Source organism: Seriola dumerili, unplaced genomic scaffold, assembly GCF_002260705.1.
Source record: "Seriola dumerili isolate Sdu_G_001 unplaced genomic scaffold, Sdu_1.0 BDQW01000291.1, whole genome shotgun sequence".
NCBI classification, from domain to species: domain Eukaryota; kingdom Metazoa; phylum Chordata; class Actinopteri; order Carangiformes; family Carangidae; genus Seriola; species Seriola dumerili.
The window spans coordinates 5,898,736-5,919,693 of NW_019174546.1; the positions used below are offsets into that span (position 1 = coordinate 5,898,736).

A 20,958-nucleotide genomic window follows, 5' to 3' on the forward strand; every position below is an offset into this window, starting at 1 on the left:
TCATCCCTCTGACTGCCACATCGATCTCCACTGGCGTCAGCAGGCGTTCTCCCCCTAACTTCCAATCAGGCATGCCACAGACGCCTGGCTCTCTTTACTAATTCATGGGCTAGGCTGCACCATGTGAGGTCCTTCCCTCCTGTTTCGCGAGCAGCCGCTACAACACATCCTAACTACTCTGAAAAACTCATCCATACACTTCCAGTCATATGAGGGGAATCAGATTAACAGCTTAAAGCTTTAAAATGCATCAAACTGTGTCATGAAATACAATCATTTGTTGCAAACTTGTGTGATTTTGTTTAAAAAAAAAAAAAACATTAAAAAGAATTTAAGATGACGTTACACTAATAAGAACATATTTTATTGGATCTAAAAGAGAAGATGGGTTGTTTATGAATAAAATTTTCCACTGTATTTATTCTCGAAAAGTTGACACAATAACTCCATAATCAGATTTTAATGAGGTAAACAGATATCGCTCTGACACTGGAAGGTTAAAATTTCCACGGTTTTGTTTTAGGCAACAAAATAAAAAAGCCATCTCTGATTTTCTCAACAATGCTTTTCTCATCTTACAGGTATCACACATCAAGCCCTTTCATTCAATAATTACAAGAGAATATCAGTTTCTGATTGAGGTGACAATAACAGAAAATATAGTGTGTGGGTCGTGTGTAAAGTAAACTAAGCGGCACGGGTGCTTGTTAGGATAATATGTCCTACTCATTATCTAGAGTAATAAGTGTATCAAATTCACATAATCATGTCTAATTAGTATCAGTAATTATCTTGTTGGGCCCAGGAATATTAATCTTCAGGTCCCAGAGGGGAAGGAGCAGAATCGCAGCAAGAATGGGCGAGAGAGCGAGGGAATCATGCTGAGGAGCACTGACTAAATTAGCATGCTGAAATCAGAGCGGAGGAGGAGGAGGGGGGAGGAGGAGGAGGAGGGGGGGGGGGGGGGGCAGGGGGGGGGGCAGAGCCGAGGAGTTGGGGATACTGAAAAGAAAAATTTGAAACTTTGTTTATGGAAAAATGATGGATGAATGATACATAAAAGAAGCTCATGACTTCTATAAAAAGGCCTCTGATTGCTTGTATCATTACTGAATTAAGAGTATTTAATAATATGATCTATAAATCACCGAGGGTACCATGTTGCCAAGACCCGATACTACACAAATAAATGTTTAATCACCATCATCACTGTTTAAAGATACACTAATTCCTTAAACAAAATTTATTTTCTGCTATTAAAGGATTTACATTCTTTATTCCCAAAGTTTGACTCTTTGACGCCTTAAAGAAGAGAAAAAAAAAAAAACAAAACTCAGGTAACTACAAGGCAACTTCGATTGATATTTAAAATTCAACAATCACGTCTAATTGTCAAATTGGATGCTAATGATTAATGAATTATACATGGCTGTATCCATTAGTCCCCAGAGACCACTCCTGCATAAAGGGGAGGATAATGTAATTACAGTGGAGAAATAATCAGCCTGTGGCATTAAAAGCGCACTGTACGCGCAGCTCCAGCCAGGCCTGACGCCAGCACGTTTTACAGCTTTAACACTGGCACGTAGTGGACTGACGGTGACGAACTGCAATTTGGGATCTAAAGATTTAATGCTGGATGTCGCCAACTTCAGTGACCACAAGAGTGATGTGAGGGTCAAATACAAATACACCAAGTATTATTTAATTTTAATGAATACAAAAATAACACTAGGGTACAGCAGATCATTTTAGGTATTAAGAAGTAATAAGCCACTATAATTAACATTATTATGTATAGAATAAATCAAAGCTGAATTGGAGGCAAGATCAATATATTATCTATATATTTTGCAAACTGTGAAGTTGCATGAAATCTAGACAATGGTTGAAGTAAAGAAGTACTGTCCTATAGAATAAATCTATGGTTCTATTCTATGTGAGTATTTACATTTTCTGTTACTTTACACTTCTATCCCGCCACCTTTCAATGACTACCATTTTACATCATTTAATTTATTTGACAGCTGTAGCTATGAGTTACTTTGAAAATTAAGATTTTTTAAACAAAATTTATGAGTCGTTAATAAAATAGGATGTATTTTTTATAGATTAAACTGCCCAACAGCATAAAATATTAAAAATGAGCTCCACCTCATTCACCTATAGATACAACTTTAAAATACCTCTTCCTCTTTGATGCATAAGTAATAATAACGTGATGACATAATGATATAATATTTAATAATATGACACAGAGCAGCCCTGCTATTACATAACGAGTGTGTTTGATCTGTACTTCTACTGAATGGAGATCTGGAGTATTTTTACATTGTAGTATTAGTACTTTTACTTCATTAATAGATCTGAATACTTCTTCCACCACTGTATACTTCTAAAAAAGTAAATATTTCATAGTGAACTCCTGCACATTTCTTGTCAAAATTAATGAAAACTCGCAAAGTACAAAAGCCCCATAATGAGTATTTCTGGCTGCCTGTATCGTCATGTGTATAAAGAGATAACAAAAGCCATACAGTGTGTACTGCAGGCTATCCAGGGCTCGGGTGTTAAGTAGAGGCGATGGATTAGCGGGGAGCAGCGCTGCCTTGCCTCTCATTTCTCTTTAGACCGGGCCGTCAGTGGGCTGATGAGCCGTGACGAGGCCTGACCCCTCCGTGGAGTTGTTGCCATTATGTACAAGTAGTGGGATAATGAAGCATTCATGCTAATGTGGGCCGGGCAGCACATCATCTGCGGCTGTGTGTAATCCACCACCATCATCCCGACCAACGCCCAGACCCCCCATCCCCCCACCCCCTCCCTCCACCCCTGATACTGCTGCTGCTGCCAGTCTCCACACAAGTCACTCAGATATAGTCATAGTCAAACTTATCTATTATATACTGTCATCTCACATAATATATACATCAAAATAACTTTAAATACTTACTTAACACTTGTGTAGGGCATACCACCCTGATTTCTTTACTTATTTAAATACATACTTATCTTCCTTTTCCCCCTTCATTTAAGCTTAATGTAATGTAATATTGTAATAATGTGGTTTTGAATTGTCAAAGGATAAATTCCAGCTCACAGCTGCTCTTATGCCACACTGTCAATATGAGTATGACAGAATTTTGAGGCGATTACCACAGATAGTCCTCATGCGTTGGTAAAGTCTCTCTGTATATACATATTTTATGTGGATATATAGCACACAAATTGGATTCCAAATTGGTGTGAGACTTATCCTTAGTATACTTATTGTCACAGTAACCAATTAAAGAAGATAAGGTGAATGCACAGGGCACGCCTGGCACCACACTTTAATAGAGAGTGCGTGAAAGCTAGTTAGCAGGCCAGTGGAGAAGTGCTGGATTATGGCTGTAACATCCAGCTTCTGCCACTATAAGCGGCAGTTGTACAAATGTAGATTTTTGTTCACATTTGCATTACACTTGTTCATTTGGCAGAGACTTTTGTCCAAACTGACGTACAAATGAAACACAATCCAAGCCACAATAGATCAAAGCCAAGCCTTGAAAGAGCCCATTGACAAGTGCACGCTCATTGTATGAGACTACATCCACTTTTATACAACTAATAACTGTTTAAAAAAACTAACGGATTCAGTTCAAATGAACGCATTTGAAACAATGATGTGTGGTGTTCATACTTGAGTTCATCCAACAGGGTTGAGTGTGTTTAACAAAAAGGTTGGGACCCTCTGATTTATAGTACCCACACCAGGCCAGACTTGCACCAGCGTCGGACAGAGAACAGTCGTGTTGGCGCCGGCTGTGGCCTGCTGGGCAGTATGTATGTGTCTACTGGTTATAGACTGCTGAAGATCAGAGCTGGAGACAAACTGTGGTGCAGAGTGAGGAGGGACTGAGCTAAACACTTTCCTGAAATCTCCACCTCTTCCACATGTACCCCCACCCCCCCGCCCCTCACAGGATTGATTAAAAGTGACTGGGCCCATTAATACTTTGATACAATGTATCTGTCGCCAGTGACACGGCAGGATGCGTGTTAACAGGGAGGATCATATTTAAAATGGTTCCGCTCCGCACCCACCAAAGGAATTAAACCTGGCCGCTTGGCAAACTCCTGGGCGCATGCGTTCTCTCATTTACTCTCTGTCTTCTCAACCTCTCCTCTTCATCTTCCCATCTCCCCCATCCACTCTGCCCCTCCTTCTCTCTGTCGCTATCCCTCTTCTTCCAGTGATTATAAAGGTCTTTAGATCTAAGGAATGAATGAATTACCAAAGGCAAAGACAAGGCTTGTGATTTGGGCGCCGTGAATGAAAAATTACCCCTTTGTTCCCTTCATCAATTGCATGTCTAATGAAATCAAAATCCCGATCGCATAATCAGAAGAGGGTCCTCCACCCGGAGAGAGACCTGATGTGATTTGTAACCTTTCTTCTCCTAAGTGGAGATTAAGGCAAATCTCCCTCACATTGTTCCCTGACGTACAAATGGATGGCAACTGAAAATCTTGGGAATTTGCCATTGATGCGTCTTTTCCAAAGAAATGAATATGAGGAGAAAATAACATTGTTGGGTGAGAAAAAAAACAAAAAAACTAAAGGCGAAAACAAACCAGTTGGCGCCGTTTTCCCCAAAACCTTCTCTGGCCTGCTTTTGGTGGCCCTTTGAATGACTCCCCTCAACCTCACACTCAAGGTTAACAGTCTGTGGGATGAAACAACCTGGATCCAGTGTCCTCTGCTGTGTAAACTCCTACATCTTCCTGCTTTTGACTGATTAACCCGTTCAGCGGTGGCAGCACTTTGGCCAAGTTTAACAGTGACCGGCCTGGACGGCGCTAATGTTCCCTGATGACCCATCCTTGGCTCTGCACCCGCTCTCGGCCGGTTTAGCTTTAGCCCGGGTGATGGAAACACTGTGCCCATTTCACAGCTGATGAAGGACCCCGCCTCCCTCTGGGGATCACTTTGCTAATTAGTATTAATTACTCTTAATCCTAAATCCAATCACTGACTTCCACTCTTTATGCCTGCCAGACTCTCTGCAGCCTCCGGTGGCACAGCGCGCTGGGAGAAGAGCAACTATTTTTAAACTTGTGAGGTGGAGAAACCCTGACACGATGCTCAGGACCAAACTGTTATTTGATGCTGCGACCCCTCTACCACAGAGGATGAAAAATAACTAGGTCAGTCTCATAACGGTGTAATCGTCCAGTAAAAACACACCTTAAAGTGATATTTTCTTTATATGGGCATGTTGTTTAAACACAATTTCTAATTCCCTGTCTGGTCATTTAGAGGATTAGTAGATTTCTCATAGAAGCTCATTAAGTCATCATTTTGTACAGTTTACTATGAGGCAGCTAATTTACATGAATGAAGCATATAGAAAGTAGATAATTAACCTTCAGGATACTTTCACAAAGTCTCTGAACTATGTCTGCAACAAAGGAATACTTCATCAACGTTTCATCTGTCTCTTGTTCTCTCGACTGATTGATCGTTTTATTAGGAATATATTGAACAAATATGGTCACCGTTTCCTAAAGTCTGAGGTGATGTATTCAAATTGCCTGTTTTGGTGATAAACAGTATAAAACCCAAAAATTTACAATGGTATAAAACACAGAAAAGTGGGAAATCCTCACACTTGAAAAACTGGAACTATCAAATGTTTGTCTTAAAATAATTGACTGATTATCAGAATTCTTTCAACTGACTAATCTGTTAAACAATTAAACATAAAATAATGCATCTTACATATGAAAATCCACAGTTGTACCCATTAATCTGTCCTTTAGCCTTGTAATGAGGCAGGGGCTCATACCTGTGTTTCCTATGCCCAGCTGCAAGGTGCTGCGGTCCTTGGTGAGCCCGTTGGTTTTGGGACTTGCAGTGGGAGCGACGGTGGCCACCGCTCTGGGCGGTCGCTTCCCAGGAACCTTGACTGTGGTCCTCAGCAAGTCAATCTCTTTCCCATGCACATTCTGCATGTAGTCCTGAATAAAGTAAAAAATAAGAAGAGCTTGACATCAGAAAGTGGTCTGCACTCTACACAAGTTAGAGTCCAAATATTTCCAAAATATTTTCCTCAGTTCAGGGAACTGATTATACACAGTGGACCAACAAGAATCCAGGAATTATGGAAGAAAAACAAATTAAAAGACTATTCAATTTCCATCCCCATTAGTCACAACCCATCTTCAGACCTTCCACTAAGGGTGTGTGATAGTGGAAAAATGATTGTAGAGCCATTATACATCACCTGTGCCCACGCCGTCTATCCAAACAGCGAGATGTTAGGCTTAATGAATGCAAACAGTCTCATTCTCTTTCAATTTGGCCATTTGATTTGGTTTAACGCGACTACCGCCCCAAATGTGGGAAGCCAAGGTGAAAATCATTGGGCTCAGCAGAAAAAGACCCAGATAGTGGCGAGCTCGGCCTTTGCCGTCCCCCCACCGGCTCCTCTGTTTTATTACCGTGTCATAAAGCACTCATTTCTTTCCCAAGCCTCCTCGCTAATTACCCAGTGAGCGCTCTCATTTCATTTTATTGCTGGAATTAACAGCCAGATCGAAGCGTGCAAAGCTATTAAGATGTGTGATTAAGCCACATTCAATTAGTTTCTACAAACAATTTAATTGATGTAGCAGATAGAATTAACAGAAGGTGATTGTGTGGATGGCTTGGCTGACTGCGAAATTAAAGGTTCCCCTCTTCCACTCTCAGTCTGTCTCCCTCCCTCTTTTCTTCTTCCCTCTCTCCTCTCCTCAATCTCTCTCTTCCCCTTTTCTCTTTCTTACTCCGGCTCTGCTCCACTGCTCAAAATGAGCTTGAGCTGTTACCGTGCTAATGTAACTGTCTCCCTTATTTCACCTCCCTCCGTAAGTCAACAGACTCATAGATTCATAGATTGCCCCGATGACCTGTAATAGCTGTAATGATCAAGAGATAGCCTGTTCAGTCAATTACATACATCACTGTAGCACAGCGCTGCTCTACTAATAACTGCTTGTAAATTAAACCACTAACACACTGTCAGTGCAACAAGGCCACACACAAGGTTCACGTCTAACTGTTGGGCTTGCGTTCAAAGTTCAAGCTGTCTCATTAGACACAAGATGCTGCTAATATCTTCCATCCGACCTGGCCAGAGGATGTAAACACACCAAACACTGGCGAGTGACGGGAGGAATCAAAGGGATTTTTTCAGAGGGATTGGCATTTCTGAGTGTGACACGGGGCTCCTGAGCTGTCTGCTGCCAGCCAGCCGAGTGTTTAAGAGGTATTAGCGGCCCAGCGGGATTCTGACAAAGATGGATGTGGGAGGCTGGTCAGGCTCTGCTGCCATGCGGTGGGAACCATTATAAATACAAGCCAGCGTGGAGTCCGGGCACAGCGGGCACGCAGCAGCACAGCCATGTCTCCATTAGCCAGCACTGGGGATGGGCACTGCAGAGGGGGGGGGGTCAGAGATGACCACTAGAACACCCTGTTTCTTAATGCTGAGCTTGAAGTCACAGGGTTAGCTAATATAGACGTTATATACAGCGATAATTCTCTATAGCAGTGGTGTTAAATAGGATTGCATCAAGAGAATCGTGCGCGGTGGTTGAAAAACCCCTACATTAAAACCTCCAGCAGCACCCTCGAGTACAAACAGTAGTCTAACAAACAACATAAAGCCGATTGGAAAAGAAATGGGAAGGGAAGGGAGGGGGGAGGGGGGGGGGTTTGAAACTCACATGTAAACTGGGGTGGTAAGTGAGGACGCCATTATCACACAGTGTGACATATTTCTTTTTCCACTCCTTGTTGAGGGATTTGCCACTTCGCTTCAGAAGGATTCCCTGTAAGAGACAAGACATCACGGTGAGCTTATGCTCTTCCCAAAGCAGCGTGGTGGATGATAGGAGCCATTTTGGATGTTAAATACCATAAAGCAGCATTATTATTGATATTACAGATTTGTTATGGTGGTTACATTGAGCACTTTGGTTGTGGTAAGTCAAAAAGCAAACATACATCAATGTAAAAGACAATTATAAAACAGCATGGAGGTGAAAATGTAGAAAATGAACAGTCATTTGTAATTAAATCCCCTTAAACGTTCCGTCTTTATTATAATTTGTTTGGGTGACAGGTTTAATGATACATGGGTTTTTCCTACTATGAACAGCTGAAACTCCAAAACTGGCCAAGTTCCTCTGGCTGAGAGGCCATTCAGAAAGGGAGACAATCCAATTTGCCAGACCTCCTCCCTGCATTCATACACATAACATGCTGAACTCTGGAAGACCTCTCAATCCTGGGATTAGGGAGTGTGATCTCCCCTCTTCAAAGCCCACTCAGGTCTTATTCTATTCTACTTTATCTTCTGGGGCCTTTTAGGGCCTCACATGGTTTTCCTTATCTGTTGAGTAAATCCACTGGTAAACAATGCAGTTCCTCTGCTGGAGGTGACCAAATGCTGCTGAGTGTAAGGGCCAGGAGGCTCTCTGGGGTTAAATAGTGAGGAGGGGCGCGCTTAATTAGGGGATTAAGACGGGGGCAATGTTTGTGCTTTTACAGCCAGAGCCCGAGTGTAGTGTTTGTGTGTGTGTGTGTGCTGTGTGTGTGTGTGTGTGTGTGTGTGTGTGTGTGAGTTGAAGGTGGGTGGGTGGGGTTAAAGGAGTTGTGTTTTGCTAGGCAGGCCCATCCTGCAGGCTTTAATCCTGATTAACACATCAGGAAGAGCTGACCCTCGGTGACCTGGGCACCAGGCTGTTTGCCGACAATCATCCTAATCCGAACCCTGATTCATCCAAGGAGGAAGGGGGGGGGGCAAGTGCTGACTGTTGGCTGCATGCTGGGACTCAAGAGTTTTGGCTTCTTCATATCTTATCAGTAAACCTTTCCTTTCATAGCTTCTCCCTGGAGCAGAACTTTCAAACATGTCACAAACGTGTTCTTTAAATCTACTGAAATCATTCAATTATAAAGTATAGGACAATATTTTCCAATGTGTCTTATCCTACAATGGAAAAAAATTACTGACAAAACAGATCAGCATCAGTGTTGTCTGTGTGTTGCTGAAACTCAATAAATTCGGCCTTTTTATTTTATTTATTAGTACTGAACCAATTATTAGCAAATTTCAATCAAATTAAAAAAAAAAAAATCAAAGAAACAAAAAAGGAATAAAAGGGAAAAAAATTCAACATTTCATATTTTGTATATATTAATTAATTTAATTGCTGTTTAATAAAAAGACCTTGATCAAAAGTAAGAATCATACGTTTGACTTAAGTATAAATGTTATTATTAATATCAGAACGCCTCAGTTAACTCTTTTGTAACTATTGATACTTTTGATGATTTGACAGGAAGAAACACTGTGTCCTTCAATCAATAAGTTGCTTACTGCCCGGACTCCTGCTCTCAATTTAGTCAATAAAAGAACTGTAAACACTTTTTAAATGGCTCTCTAATCATACAGAGTAAATGATCCAGTCACAGGGCCTCTGGCGACTTTATAATGCATGTTTTACAAGCATATACAGTATGTTCCTCATCTCATGGTCTTACTGAAGCATACATAAATCTATACACGCAATCAGTGTGGAGTTCCATATATTTATCAGAGCTGTGAAGCAGATCAATAAAGATACAAAGACATTTATGTGAAAATCTTTACACGTGCAGACAAATTTTTCTGCTTTCTTTGAACAGTAGCCCATTATGGCTGTGATGTATCTTTCATAAAGCTTGTCACTTTCAGTAACTGGAAGCTGGACAGATGATTTGAAATTATTTATCATAATTGTTCTCTTGTTTGGCACTTTGGATTGGTCTCTATGTGATAGTTTGACATCGAAAGGTAACAAGTGTGCTTCCCCTCTACACTGACACACACACACACACACACACACACACACACACACACACACACACACACACACACACACACACGCAAACACACACTCACAAAAAGATGAGTGTGTTCATCCTGTGTGACATAAGGAAACAGGCCGATAGTCAGACGCGCTCTCTGTGTCCACACAATTGTCATATCTACACAGAGGAGATAGTGTCTTTCCCTTCTTTTGTCAGACGACCAGGAGAAAAGCTGCATCCTGCCACTGTGGCTGACTGATAGGCCGGCCCTTTGTAACAGACCAAGGAGAGGGGGCGAAAAAGTGTGTGTGTGTGTGGTGTGTGTGTGTGTGTGTGTGTGTGTGTGTGTGTGTGTCTGTGCTGGGGGTGAGGGGGTCGGTGATGGAGCAGGAATGCACTCACTGCAGCATTATTATCCTCACTCACTATTTTTATAGATGGGTGGGGGGGGGGAGCAGGGGGACCGGGCGGGACGGGGCGGGCTGGGGTTGTAAATTTGGCCTCTATGGGGTGAGGAGGGGGTAAGGGAGTGGTAATTAAGCTTCACATTGACCACTTTGATCTCCCTTGATTGTGCATTTGACTGGCCTGGAGATCACACCAGTACCCCCCCCCCACCACCACCACCACCACATCTGTAACCCCCCCCCTCCCTCCTAAAAAAGTTCTTTGGAGATAAAGAGGGAGATGGTTTATCTTGTCAAAAGTTGCCATGATACTGAGGGCAGTTGGCCCTGGACTCCTATACTGTATTGGATAAGTGGGAGAGTTTACAGTAAAGATTGCTCAGAGGGTGATTCTGTTTAATCTGTGACAATCAACCCACAGCTCACCTGCAGATTAGCCAGGTTCTGCAGGGAATTACACTAATCTACATAAAAACCAAGAGCTGCACTGAGATCAAACAGAAACGATGTTTTCGGAATGGCCACCTAAAAGTTTTAAATCACCATATTGTTTTTTTTCTTTTAGGACATTTATGGCAATTTTTCCTGAGGTTGGGCACAAATAAATCCACAAATTAAACTTCTGTCATCTTAATCTGTATGAGTCTGATATAAAAGAGATACAACACGTCTTCATTGTCAAAAAAAATTTCAGTATCATGAAGTGTATCTATTACACGCACATCTACTATTACTGACAGACAGATGGACTGATAGATACTGTATCTGTTTTAACAGTGGTTTCCCCAAAGCGTTATTTTCTGATTGAGTGAGGGGGCTTGGAAGTGTCACCCTGTCATTATTTCAGATGGACCAAAGCCTTGGCAATTTTCTTTTTTTCGTTCTTGGCCCCACGTTTTCAAAGAAAAAAGAAAAAAAAAGGACATTACCTTCTATCATCTGCAGGTAAAGAGGATAATATAAGGATGCTGACCCATTTTCAAAAGCCCTCATATAATCATGAGTGATTACTAATCAATGTGTCAATTACGTCTCCTTCAGTTACACTCGGACCTTTGGAAATGATCCTCCCTCAAAAGTGTGTAATTCGGTGTTCACTACTACCCGTCTGGTCCTTTAAACCAATGCATGAATATATGAAAAGAAATAAAACTAGGGAAATAATGAAGGAAATCATAATGAAATGAAAAGACAGAAGCAAAAACTCAGATGGGAAAAAATGTGAACTATTTCAAAACAGAAAACGACTGATTATTTAATTTAGTGCAGAGTAACAGAATATGAAACCACCTTTTAAAAAAAACAAATTGTCAGGCTAATGATCTAATGAAATTCTCAGCTAATTAATAGCCATCTAAGTTGATTATATGGCTATGCATGAATTAACTTTCATGAGAAAATTCTACCCACAGACGATTATCAGCAATAATAACATTACCACTTGGACCAAATGCTTTTATACTAAAAAGGTACAATCCATGTTCCAGATTTAAGTTTATTATCAAAATTGATCACGGAATTGGATTCTCTCCCACATTAATAAGTTTAAATACACAGATTAACTCAAGTCTATAAAATGTGTACGTTTGTCATGCTGTGATAAGTATATTTAGACTGGCAGTGTTTATTAACGAGATTAAAACAGGCCTATAATATCAGTTATGGTCATGTAGACAAAATGATTATTTTCATTAGCTGTAAAATAACTCTTCAATGACGCATGTAAATTTATGCAATTCATGATGTCAGAAATGAAACGACTGTGCCTTTAAAATATCACAGCTGTATATTTTCAGTTTGATAGGTGTGTGATTTACACAAACAGGGACATTTCTTTGCTAATAAGTGATCTGATGTTATGTCTGAGCCCCCAGCCTTCTTCTCTCTTCAGCTACACTTGTGCTGGCATTGAAGTCATTTGTTATGTTGTATTATGTCGCCATCTAGTGGTTACAGCGCCACATGGCTTTGCCCAAATCACACTGGTTAAAACTCCATGAACTATCCACTGTGATTAAATCTTCAAAGCACAGCATATCAGTGTTAAACAGACATCCACTGACACAAAAAGGGATCATACTTACCTAGGGAACTATGGGAAATGTAGGAGAAAATAAATAAATAAATAAAATAAAATACGAGTAAAACTGCTTACCTGTTTGATAGGTATGGCCCTTCCACTGCCTATGCTGTCTGTTTTACTGTCAACGCTCTTTGCTTGCTCACTGGCTTTCCGTGACTGCAAGAAAACAAGAAAGTCAGTCAGCAACTGAAGCGACACACTAACGACGAGGCGCAGTGGGAGTCGTGGGGTGTGAGGTGAGTTTTTGGGTGTGCTTATGTATGTTGGGGTGAGCATGTGTGTGTGGGTGTGGGTGTGTGAGGGAGGTAGAGAGAGGGAGAGGGAGAGGGAGAGAGAGAGAGAGAGAAAGAGGGAGAGAGAGAGAGAGACTGGGGGTCAGAGGAGGGAGGTGAGGGTTTTTTGTTTTGAGCGTTTGCAGTATTTGTGGAGAAACTCGACGTTGCAAAATAAAAGTCTCAAAAAGAAGCTTGAAATTAACAGACAAGCAGACCAGCGGAACAAACAGCAGTAACATCGACGTGCAAGTTCAAAAGAAAAAATTAAAAAAGAGACCAAACCAAGACCACACTAGACACATCTCAACACAGAGGAGACCAAGGACGATCACACATTGAGTCATGACTCAGCCCTGAAACCCTTTGGGAAGGGGGAGGGGGGATCCTTCCCTCTGTTTGAGACCCAGAGCGGGCCCTTAGTGGACCTGCAGGCCAACTGCTGCTACACCCAGTGTAGCTTCAGCTGTACCTTTAGCATAGTTGCACTGATGCACTGATAAGGGCTTTTGTAGGTACATGAGTTAAAGTTCATAACAGGTTAAAGGGAGAGAAGGGAAAATGGTTATTTTAAGAAGAAGACTTCAGTACACGTTGGTTCCTCTGACCTTTGACCTGCAAAACCTGCTGGGACATAAAACTTATTTTGCAACTGTCAAAACAATTGAAGTGTCAAAAAAAAAAAAATGCAAGAAATACATGAGCATTTCAAGTTCCGGTTCGTGTCTGCGGTAGGAAAAAAGGTTAGACAGTTAATATAACTTTACATGGAAATAAATCATGTAAAAAATAACCTTCCCACCCCAACACAAATAAAGAGATGAGGTACAGGCAGGGACAGACATGAGTGTGTATGGTCTCACTCAGAACATGAGAAATGTCCAGTCACCAATGGAGAAGAGGTAGAGTCTGAGTTCAAGTAAACCAACTCTGGTGTTTGTATTTTTTCCAACATTTTATTTTTTTATGATGACTTGTTTAGCTTCTATACAGACACCATACAAAGCAAGTCACAAATTCACTTCAAAATATTCAACAGATTGAGCCAAACATTGCAGTTCCCACAAAATATAGGATGGACAATAAAGGCATTATTTCATATATTCCTTATATGTATGTACTTTTTATAGAGTACCATTGTAAATAAAATACAATACAAGATATACAGCAGTCTATATTTTCGTCAATCCGTTCATGATAGAAAAGCGATTATGCAAGAGTTCATAATCTCTGTACCAAACCTAAACTGAGAAAAATGAAAATAAATAAATGAATAGGAAACAATTGAATGTGCAAAAATAAATAACTCAAAATAAATAAATAAATAAATAAATAAATAAATAAAAGAAAAACAAATGTTAAGTTTAACTACATTCATACAAGTCGGTGCAACCCAGTTTCATTTGTTGGCAACTTTCAGTATAATATCTCTGTAATACCTCAACACCCTGACACACTACCCTGATTTTTTATGAAGGCCTTCATAAAATTACCCCAAATTACTCTAATCTAAAATACCTCTATGATAACACATTTATACCACATTTTTTCCATTCAATACTTCAATACTCCCTGGAAAATAAGCAGGAATCAAATAAAAAAACAGACCAAATGAATGTAGGAAAGTCTAAAAGGAAGAACAAAAAAAAACTTGGCACCTCTAGTCCTTGAGTCCTCATTTATGGCAAAAAGGCAGTGTGATGTCATGTAAGGAAAAGTTGTGTCCTTTGGGTGGCTGGATAACAGTTCCAAGAGTGACTTGACTGTACAGCGTGTTTTTGTATGGGATGTCTGAATGAGAGTGGGGGGCGCGCGGGCAGGGGTGGACGGGGCATTTCCAGAAGAGTCCCTACAGTCTGTCTCACTTCGTGATATTCGACAGTCTACTTTGAGTGCGCTCAGACACTCAAATGGACTCGACTTAAGCCTGCGTTAGACGCAAAAGTCCTATGGTTTCCGTATAGTGCGAGTTCTATGCATTACCCTAAATGCCATAAAGCACCAAGGGTAAAGCAGTGACAAGCTTTAAGTCCTCAATCAATAATCTCCTCTCTCTATCAGGATTGGCAAAGCAGGGGGACTCTTTTTTCTAACCATCATGCTCTTCTAATTCGGAAGGAGTTGGAAAGCCCTTTTTGTTGAAGAAAGGTTGGAAACAGAAGCACATATCTGCAAATATTGAAAAACAGTGTCAAATGGTTATTTATTTTTTGTTGTCGTTTTGTTTCATACGTGGAGATCCAGCAACAAGTCAAGGGACTAAAAACATGAAATGGGAAACGTCGAATGGCAGACATTAATAAATGGACTGAATGAATATGAACGGATGAGTGGGATGGAATTAGGTATAAAAAATGTCTTAATATTCTTCTAAACTCCTAAACAGTGTGCTTTTCAACACGAAAAAGGGACAGACAGCCTGAAGACGTCAGGAAACCACAGACAGATTACAAAACAGATTGTTTAGAGTTTTAGACCATGGAAGCACTAGGAAAGAATAATGTGTACTGTGCTGACACCTAGTGGCCGAGGACAGTTATGGTAAAAACTGGCTTGAAATGATTGTGGTTGGTGAGATTGATTTGTGAGGGCGGTGAGAAGACGGAGTGATAAGACTTTCTGTAGTAAAGCTTTGAGTTTTCATTACGAAAAAAACAGCAAAACTAATGTACTTTTAAAAATTCCTCAACTATTTCAAGGGGCTTTTCTAATAAACGACATCTGATGTTTTTGTCGTCAGATTAAATTTGGGCCAAAGATCTGAACCCAAAAGTAATTATCTTTACTCTCCAACACTGTTAACTCAATAAACTGCACGTTGCAAAGGATATTTTTCTTAATTCCAAGAGTCCCAATGCCTGTGCCATGAAAGTGACAAATATTACTTTTATATCTGATTACAACTGGACTGGAAAAAGTTCTTGCAGCAATTTTCTCCTCTGTACCATTAGAACAAAATACCTTGTATGTAATGATTGAAGTGAGTCTGTTATTGATCTGACAAAGCTCATCTCCTGATGACATTAAGGCATATTTTCTTTCATTGGGTACTTCTCTTCAAACTCCCAAAATTAACAGAAAGTGAACTACTTACAAGTGTGGCTAGAAAACATGAATGGCAACCGGCACTCTATCGGTGACTAGCAGGACTTTTTGAGAACTTGTATTTTGTAACACATAGGTCAATTTATTTTTAAAACGGACAAAGCTAGGAAAGGGACATCCTCGACACCGTTGCTGTGTTGATGAAATATTTTCTCTTTCGGTTGTTTTGGAAAATGGCAAAAAGGTTGGCATTGTACGTCTTCCTCTCCTTAGCCCATCGCACTCTTCAAGTGTCACTGAAGAAATGTCGACATCGCCCCGTTTACTTTCCGTCCCCTCCTCCTCATCCTCCTCCGCTTCCTCCTCCTCCTCCTCCTCCTCCTTTCCTCCCTCACCCTCCCTCCTCCCACCCTCGGCTCGCCGCTCCTCAGAAGGTCATGAGCTGAAACTCCCGCTCGGCTTGCCACTCCGGCACCCACACTGGGTAGGTGGCGTGCTTCGGCATCTCCATGATGCGGACGGGGAGAGGCTCATTTCTCTGGTGGACATGGTTAGTCACTACCTAGCAGGGGGGGAAGGGAGACAACAAGGGGAGCTAGCACACAGCCTGTACTGCTCGGAGGCCACAAAGCCTGCGGCTCCCACAGCAGCTAGGGGTAACAGGGTGAAGGCGGTAGGAGACATAGAGGAAGGGGGGGAGTAGATAGGGAGGTTAGAGAAGGAGTTAGTTTGAAAGAGATGGGGGAGAGAAGAAAGCAGGAGATGGGAGATGGGGTCAGAGGGCAACAGGAAATAGGTGAGGGGGAGCAAGACAGGTGGAGGAGAAGGGACATTTTAGAGGTAGGGGCGTGGTATATTTACGAGGGAGGAGTTAGGAAAGAAGAAATCTCATGTAGCCTGATCTCTGTCTCATAAAGCTCACAAAGTTCTGGAAAGAAATTTTTTTTAAAAATGAGAAAAAAATTGGGGACATCTTAACTTTTGGAAAACCTGAGTCAGCCATTCAATTAGTTGGGAATTTAAAAATGCATTTTGGCCATTTTTGGAGGTACAAACAAGCTCTCTATAGAATTATATCATTGATTTGAAGAATAACAAGACCATATTTGGTAGGTTTTCCACAGAGCTCCCTGAGCTTGAAGAGGCCGAGGTCTGGCTATGTGAGATTAGGAAAGGCTTAGCAGCAAAGAAGGAGGCTGGAGAGAAGAAGAAAGGAGGAAAGAGGGGTGCAGGCTGGGTAGAAGAAGAGGGCAGAGGCTACAAGTGAAAGACAAGCTTAGGACAGCTAAGGAAATTAGAGTGGTTAGTGCACACATATGCTTTTGGTTAGAGCAAAGGGAAAATACGACAGGACACGGGGTAAAGAGCAGGCAGACAGGGGTCGGGATACTGGTGTGGTAGTGAATCTAATCTCGGTGGTCGATATCGGATTCGGGCCAGAATAGATGTGACTGGAGTGAGGATTGGGGAGTAATCTAGACTCAGCGAGATGGTTAGTGGGCAGTTAGAGCGTTTCTTATGTGGAGCTGTGGTGTTAGACGGTGCTGGCATGCGTTCTTAGCAGCGTGTAAATAGGCCATAGGCTGGCTGGGACTTTTAGTTTAGCTCGGTCAAGCAGGACAAAGTGGCATTGGCGATTTGTTGCTGCTGTCTCTTCCCAAAAGGGAAGTCACTGCAAAGAAAGGATCTAGTAAAAATAAGAGGGGTGGGGGGAGGGAGGTCAAAGATTTAGACAGCGCAGAGGGCCCAGTTTGTTATGGGTGAGATGAGAAACTTAATCCATGTGCACTTACTACATCCAATTAGAAAAGAAAAAGGCATGAAACATGAAAAGAGTTGACGATTTTTTTTCCACAGTGTTTATCTTTGATATTTGCTTTAAGGTTTTATTTTTATTAGTATTCTTTTTTTTGGAGCGTTTTAGGGAGCTAATGTAATTTCTATTTAGTCTTTTTCTCCTTTGCCCATTGTGCTGTGTGAACAAGACGCTTTCTTTGCCTGCATCGGAGGCAGGAGAGGTGGCTTTGATGCATTTCGAGCTACCTGTCTCCCTCTGGTGGACAAAGTGTGCTTGGCAACATGCCTCCTAGTAGTGTGAGTGGGTGTTGCTTTGCATCAGCTGTCGCATACTTACTGTGAAAATGTTGGAGCGGCGCTTTGACTGCTTCCGGATGGGCGTGGGTGTGTTGGAGGCAGCGATGGTCTCAATGCGCATCTCCCGCTGACTTATGCTGGGGGTGGAGGGAACAGAGGAGGAGTAGTCACTGAATGCACCCCCACCATTGGCCGCCTGGGGAGAGAGAGAGAGATTAAGAGGAAACGACAGAAAGAAGAAGGGAAAATGCCAGGGGGACGGGGGGCAAGAGATTGAAAATGAGAAAATGAGAAAATGGAGAGGGAATAAAAACAATAGCAGGTCACTGTAGGATAAATTTAATGCACACAATTATAATAACAATAATTTCATAAACTGAGTGTGTTGGAGACTTAACGTAACAGTCTAAAGCTTAGAGTAAAGTGAAATGATCAGTAAGTAAAACAGAGCGCCGCTGTCTGTGAAACTTACCTGGTTAATATGAACAGAGGGGATAGATGCAGCGGGGACTGATGAATGGCTGGGAGAGTTAGGGAGAGATTTGCATGGACCAATTGAGAGCTGCTGCTTTTTCCTCATGGCCACAACCTTCTGGGCAACTGGAGGAGAGAGTGGCAAAGACACAGTAACAGACTGTTCATTAATCCGTTCAAATTCTTGATTCTGGTGAATCAAGCGGTGAGAATCTAGCGACCACAATAATCCAACTGCTTCTGTAGATGGCTGTGTTATGGTGCTCCCCTCTCACAATTCAGCATGGGCTACATACTGTGGTGACATATAGGCAGCTTGCACTATTTCAAAAAGAGAGAATGTAAGAGCTTGAGGCATTTATAAACCTACACAGTCAGCAATTTTAAATATACATACACGGGAGGATGGAGAAAAAAAAAACAGAGGAGGAGAAAAAAACAAAAGAGAATAAATGAGAAAACCAAATGAATGCAGATGCTCCCATATGATGGTGGGGGGGGGGGTCACTGGATGGTGTGATGAGTATGAAAACGATGTGAATCATACGCCCTCGCAGTTACCAGATCTCAACCCAATCGAATAATAACTGTGGGAGATTTTGGGCCAACAGTGCGCTCCACCAGGCAGCATCATCAAAATACCAAATGAAGGAATATCTTTTAGAAGACTGCTACTAGATAGACTTGTATGATATAAAACTTGTATAAAAGGCAGCGGATCAGCAAGTGGTTTGTTCAGCTAAGACAGAGGAATGGTTTATTTATTAAATTAATGAATATGTATGTCATATACTAAATAAGTGCTTGATGAAAGTCCATTCTCGTTATTTTCTGATAATGTTGGTCACCTGTTATCTCCCACCACTGCATATGATAAGTGTCTGGGGCACTAGCATAAACCATTAGCATCAACAGATACATATTAATAGCACAGGAGTTCTCATGGGTAAGTTCTGATGGACACGTCTGCCTGATGTTTAGCTGACATGCTAAATTTCAGGGATGAGATTTTTTTCCCTGTGCCATTACAATATCATGAAAGATTTTCACTTAGTTTTCCCTGCACACAAGGAAAATATTGTAAACGCGGCCACAGCGCATTTCATTTTGCACAGCTGCAGGTCTGAGCAGACACAACAAAGGGTAACTGAGGGGACAGTTTGTCTGCAGGTTTACAGGAATACAAAGTGTTCGGAAAATGTCAGTAATGTGTTTAGAGCGTGCCACTATTTTCTGTTTTCCTAAACACAACACTGGCATTAAGGCTCAACAAAGTAAGCAAAGCTAATTCCAGTCAGAGGCATATGAGCGCATTATCTAAACCACCTCAGGCCATTTGTTTTCCAGTAAGGTAATAAGCAACATACTGCTAAGTGGCTCATGCACATCTCCAGGGGGGGAAAAAAAGGTACCTCTATTTTCAATTTCAAGAAAGGTAATCACACAAAATGATACTTGCAATTTTTTCCCGTCATTCACTGAGCTTTGCAGTGTGACGTTAGCCAAATGAGACTGTTGTCTCCATCTGAACAACCTGATTTGCCGTGCAGTTGGTGCAACCCGTCATTTAATTCATGGCACACTCGAGTGAGGGACTGGGTGGAGCGAGAGGGAGGGAGGGAGCTGATGTTCGAGGCTGCGTGATGTGAATTAGCACTGAGGGAAAGAGAGATGATTTGAAGTTGTGCTGACAGCTGGGACCATAACGCCTGGCTGCCTGCTGCAGCATGGCAAATACAGAAAGAAGGCCCATGATACAGAGCGACTTCTCCAGACAGCCAACACTCCTTCATCTCTTTTAATTATTTCAAATTGGGCTTCAGGAAGCAATTAAGGCAAGGAGGGAAGACAACGTGCCTGTGCATCAACAGTCAAAGAAATGCAAAGTGAAAGTTGTGTTACATATTCAGATGTTTTGTGAAGGGGTGACAGGCTTTCAAAAGGAGCTGCAGCCTTAGGGGATAATGTGCCAGAGTTGAAGCAGTCGACTTTCCAAATGACAGTTTCATGACTTCAATTATGGATTCAGGGAAAACTCAAGAGTTTCCAGACACTTTTAAGACACATTAAAAGTATATTTCATCATTTATACACAACTGAATGTTAACTTGTCTCTCGCTTAGAGCTCCACATTTGTATGCAATCCTACGTCATGATTTCCGCTTCCATAATTACTTACTGTAGTGTTTGACAATTGTAATAAATTGAATTTAAAATACCTGCTGCATCATTAATTGAAGAGAGCCTGTTAATGTTCCTCACACTTCCAATCACAGCTGCTGAGCACGCAGCATAAGGGGCATTAGTATCTACGTAAACCACTCCATGTGAGACAAGCATGTACAGGCATTTACGCATGTTGCTAGCAATAACTCAAACAGCTTGAAGCACTTTACAGTTCGCCCAGGGTGGAGAGGGAAAGTCATAATTAGTATTATATTTTAATAGCAGTTCTCCTCATGTTTAACAGAGCGACACACAGAGGATGACGAGGAAAAATGTTGATTGAAGATTATCGAGTTGATCTAATCTGTTGTCAGAGGACGCAACTGATTGAGTTAATTTAGCTCTTTAGTTTTTCACTCACCTAAGCAAGACTTAAATTCTTGAGATGGGAGGAAGCAGAAGAGAACCTGTACCCTCGTCGTGTTCACATCATTCGTACAAAATGTTGCTCATTAAAAGCTTTGGCTTCTGTGT

The 20,958-nt window shown here is 41.5% G+C and overlaps 1 protein-coding gene across 1 annotated transcript in view; it reads right to left on the bottom strand.

Annotated features, from left to right (window-relative positions):
* Nucleotides 1-20,958, bottom strand: part of agap3 (ArfGAP with GTPase domain, ankyrin repeat and PH domain 3) — a 115,907-nt gene that overhangs the window by 34,407 nt on the left and 60,542 nt on the right. The window contains exons 7-11 of the mRNA XM_022757857.1: nucleotides 18,257-18,384; nucleotides 17,825-17,980; nucleotides 12,446-12,529; nucleotides 7,753-7,857; nucleotides 5,832-6,003 (exon numbers count right to left, since the gene is read on the bottom strand). Coding sequence (XP_022613578.1) covers nucleotides 5,832-6,003; nucleotides 7,753-7,857; nucleotides 12,446-12,529; nucleotides 17,825-17,980; nucleotides 18,257-18,384 — 645 coding nt within the window. The remainder of the gene's footprint in view (nucleotides 1-5,831; nucleotides 6,004-7,752; nucleotides 7,858-12,445; nucleotides 12,530-17,824; nucleotides 17,981-18,256; nucleotides 18,385-20,958) is intronic.